Genomic DNA, 4,542 nt, shown 5'->3' with positions numbered 1-4,542 from the left:
CATAAACAAAAATACTCCATTTAACATTTGTAAATACTCAACTACTTTAGAGGATGTAGCAAATAAACTACCTGTGCACACACCCAGATAGTTATATCCAACTCTCATTAATAATGTAACACCACGTCCTCTCATTAGAATAAATCGCTGAACAAGCTGCACATTTGACCATTAACAAGGCTTTGAAAATTTTGCTGTGGAAGATCAACGCTATAGACATTTACACGGGTGTCAGATTTAAAAGATGAAACTTCAAAATGTTAGGGAAGCTTGAGCCTTTCATTTTCTTTTCTGCAAGGACTTAAAAAAAAAAAAAAAAAACACAAGAAAAGAAAAAACAACTCCAAAGAAAACAAAAAAACCTTAAAACAAAGCCGAAACAGATTGTAGGCTTCTGGGACCTGCGGTTTCTTCTGGATTGTCGTATTATCACTGTGTTGTGAGAAGAAGTTTCATAAAAAAAAAAAAAAAATGCAGTGTTTGACTCCCAGATATCAGCAGCCATAGTTCTCAAATTTTTTTTGTTTGTTTTTGTTCTTTTTTTTGTTAAAATGCAGTATGTACAGATTTTGCAGTTCATCATTATATGTGTATCTCTGTGGAACTGCTGCCATGTCTCGTGGTTTGCATTGAACTCACAAGGAACGCCTGGCTCCCCCGCCACCGATCACCCGCAAAAGCAAAGCTGACACCCATGGACACACGTGTGCTTACTGGACAGCCATCCTGCCTCTCCACTCGTTGAGCAGCTGTGTTCATGTAAACCATGGTTTTGAACAGAGTGTAAGGTAGGAGAAATTCCTAAGTATGACTTTTTAATTGTCCATTATTGAAGGACGTGATGTCCATGAGGTATTCGCCATCCCTCCATTTTCCTCAGGTCTGATGCATGTTACCTACGCAGGCTCCGCTGTGCCTCTTTAAGCAAACTATCAAAATCCATGGAGTCATACTTGCTTTTAGTGGAAGCAGGATCAAAATCATCTGAGTTTGAATCTGAAACCCAAAGGATGCAAGTTTAGATAAGAGGCATGAACCACTACCAAGTTACTTACATCACTTTCTCTGTACAATGGTACGAACAAGGCACCAGAGAAACAATCCACTTACAACTTTATGGGATGATAAAGCCCAGAAACAGTCATCAGAGAAGCTTTAAGTATGGACAGAGCTTTCTGGTAAGAAGCAGGACATGTCATCAGTAGTGGGGGAGAACCATAAATTGCATGCACTCACAGAGAGGTAAACTCAAAACAGGTTCTCCAAGGACTTGGACACCCACATGCTGAAATATATAGGTCTCAAAGTAGTCCAGGTATAATCTTTACAGATGCTTTACCCAAAACTCCACCATCATTTTGCAACTCTTGTTTTACAACATGCAATGCCCAAAACTTACTTCTCCTGATAAAGGTAACAGGGGGGTGGTTCTGCAGAAAGCCATGGCAGCCTGCAGGCAGCATGCAGGGGACACGGCTGCTTCTGCCTGCTCTGCCTCCGAGTCTTGTACAAGTCACTACACCTCCCTGAAACTCCATTTTTGCTTCCAGTCTGATTTTTGGGGGTGATTCCAGTCTGATTTTAGAGTGTGAGCAATTCAGGGCAGGGACTCTGCACCACTGTACAAGAGATCTCAGGTGGCCTCCCCAGCCTTTTGCAGCTTATGTCACTGCAGCAGTAACAGTCCAGCTGCTATGACCTGCAATACCTGCACCAGCTTTGCTAGCTGCCTAGACACAGACGTCAGTCTGTTCCTAGCGCAAAGGAGAGATTGTACATTTTTGGCCACCCAGCTCCAGTGCGGCAATTATTGATGTGGCTGCAAGCATTGAATTTCCTTTTGGAGTCATCCCTGCTTAACACTGACTGTCCCTAGTTCCTGTGTCACAACTCCTTTATGACAGTGCCCTTTTCTTGCCATTTCTTGTGTTGAATTAATCAGAACTCCCCATCTACCACTATAAGACACACTGTGCATTAAATGTTCATTACAAGTTCTGTTAAGACAATATCTTCTCACAGAGGAGAGGTGTTAAACTTCTGACTACTATTTTCAAGTGTTTTCTTTCTTCTGTACTCAACCCAAGGCTGATTAATTCTCTCTGTCCTTGTACTAGCTCATGAATTTTAAAGTTCATCCTGCCATTTCCTTATGTAGCTCTATCAGATACTCTGCAAAATACAGGGAATGCAATCTGAAGTACAGAAGCTCAAGCTGTCAGCAGGACAAAGTGAAAATACTCTGCTCACAGATACTCTGGGAATCCCACTCAGCATGGAGAGACCTGCCAGGGAATACTCCCAGTGATGAATAATGTTCAAGAGGGTTCCCTTCAGATGACTTATTTTAAACTCCAGATTTTCTGAGATACAGAGACGACCCTGGCTTTCATTCCTGAAGATAAGTCAAATCAAGTCAAGACTTCAATCTATTTTTACTGTTTTTATCAGCCTACATTTCGACAAATGCCTTGCTACCTTTTATATTTTCTACATCAACCCTACATCTCTTCAGCAGTCAATTGCCTTTCCTTAGCTTTACATTATCTGTTTAGCCACTGAAGTGAATTATCGCATATTCATTGTGAACAATGCGTATCTTCTTTATCATTAATTCTGAAAAGACATCAATTGGTTAGAAAAAAATATATCTGTATTCACTTCCTGCATTGTACAGAGCTGAGGGCAGCACATACAATATTTCATTAGCACTGTGTTACGGGTTATGAGAGGTTTTAATGACTGTGGTCATTTATTTATAAAAACCCACAATATCTGATTAATATAGATTCAACAGCAAAATGTCCTTTGCTATGTTATTCAGTAAAGAGTATCTCCCATACGTCTAGTCTACAGGTATTAGGAAAGGTTTAACATTTAATGAATACTTTACATTTTAAAAGTTAATTAAATAAGAAGTGAGTTTATAATATATTATAATATTACAGAGGATGTTTTGGCAGTCTGCGCGGTTTTTTTATGCATATTCTTAAATCAGTATCCCTGCTGTAAGACTCTGAACATCTCCAAACACACTTGCAAGGGAAAGCATTGTACCCTGACCCAGTGCATAGGACAGAACCGTATGTTTTTGTCCAGACAGGACTAGGACATACCCAGATGTGTGTCCCCAGCCAGTGTGCACACTTGGGTCTGCAGTTACTCCCAGTATACTGGGATCTGGAAACCGGCATGCATACTGCCCCACATCAGTGGGACAGCAAACACCAAGAGATTTTCTAAGCTCTCCACAGCCTGCAGCCTCCTACATCCTGACTGAAAGTCCCTGCAAGGAGACATCTTCATACATATTGCTTATGCATGAGAACCACCAGCTGAGATCTGTAGTCTTTGCGAAACTAAGGGTCAGATTTTGTCACAAGCCCTCTATTGTTCAAATCTGAGTAACTACGAATTGCATTTAAGGAGTGCCTCTGGCAAGTTCTGCACACCTTCAGCACAACTCATGGCAAAGTAAGAATCATAATGAATTTTTTGGGGTATCAACTTTGATCTCTGCTTATTGCTCACATAAATAAATCAGGTATTAGAACCAAGCAGTCGTAGTATAGCAAAGAACAAACAGCAAAGCATGCAGGAGGTTTCTGTGGTGCTATCATTTCAACATGGAAATTTACTATTGAATATCAGGCACTTGTTTTTGATAATGATGGAAGTGGACTTGAAAAGAATTTTCACAATCTGAATTTTTCAGGTCTGAAGCATCTGAAAGAAGCCAGCTCAGATTAGAGCCCAGACTAGTAAACTTTCAAACTTCCTGCGGCAAGTAAAACCCACTTCCTTTAACTGCCCCATATCATATAAATAATTTAAGCATTAAACAAAAAGAAGCAAACCCTAGATTCTCCTGCATTACAAGGTTCCAGTTACATACTTTAAGTCACATATAGCAAAATACCTACCTAGGTCTGCATAGTTAGACTTGCAAAATTGCTTGCGTCCACAGAAGTACAGCTCAAAGTCAGGTTCATTTGACCTGCGTAAAGTGTATCCATTTTCAAGAGCAGCAAAGGCGTCACAAGTGTAGCGGTAGGTGATGAAACCATAACTGTCTCTGCAATTGAAAAATACAGTTGTGAAAAAAACTGAAAAGAGTTAACGCACATTAGTGTAACCCGTTCCTGGAAAGAGCTTGGAGGAGATTCAGCAGTGGAAATGCCGGAAGTACTGCATCCATTTATCAGCATGATTGTCCTGTCACACAACTAAATATTTATTTCTGGGACAGGGAATCTCAACTAGCAAGATTAATAAATAAGGATGAAAGAAAATAAATATGATTTTGAACTCGGCATGTCATCTGGAACAGCACTTACACTGGTAACTCCCATACCAGTAATCCTTCTGCCATTATTTTTTACATATGGTAGCTCCCAAACAAGAAGCAATTGCTGAAGTTCTTACCCATCATCCCGCATATTTACTGTGCACTCCTCAATTTCACCAAAAACTTCAAACCGGTCCCTCAGTTCTGTTCGGGTTGTGTCAGATTTGATTTTACCCAGATAAATCACACGACGC

At 40.3% G+C, this 4,542-nt stretch overlaps 1 protein-coding gene across 1 annotated transcript in view; it reads right to left on the bottom strand.

The window, feature by feature from the left end:
* Positions 1-892: 892 nt before the first annotated feature.
* The window catches only part of PPARGC1A (peroxisome proliferator-activated receptor gamma, coactivator 1 alpha), a gene marked incomplete at its 5' end in the record, with an annotated part of 59,645 nt that continues 55,995 nt past the window's right edge, over positions 893-4,542 (bottom strand). Inside the window, 3 exons of the mRNA XM_010132384.1 lie at positions 893-996; positions 3,924-4,075; positions 4,426-4,542. The exon at positions 4,426-4,542 is cut by the window's right edge and continues 5 nt beyond it. Coding sequence (XP_010130686.1) covers positions 893-996; positions 3,924-4,075; positions 4,426-4,542 — 373 coding nt within the window. The remainder of the gene's footprint in view (positions 997-3,923; positions 4,076-4,425) is intronic.

The sequence above is a fragment of the Buceros rhinoceros genome, unplaced genomic scaffold (genome assembly GCF_000710305.1).
Source record: "Buceros rhinoceros silvestris isolate BGI_N320 unplaced genomic scaffold, ASM71030v1 scaffold8513, whole genome shotgun sequence".
Classification (NCBI taxonomy): domain Eukaryota; kingdom Metazoa; phylum Chordata; class Aves; order Bucerotiformes; family Bucerotidae; genus Buceros; species Buceros rhinoceros.
Note: the sequence above shows the minus strand (reverse complement) of the source record. Positions and strands in the feature narration are given on the sequence as shown.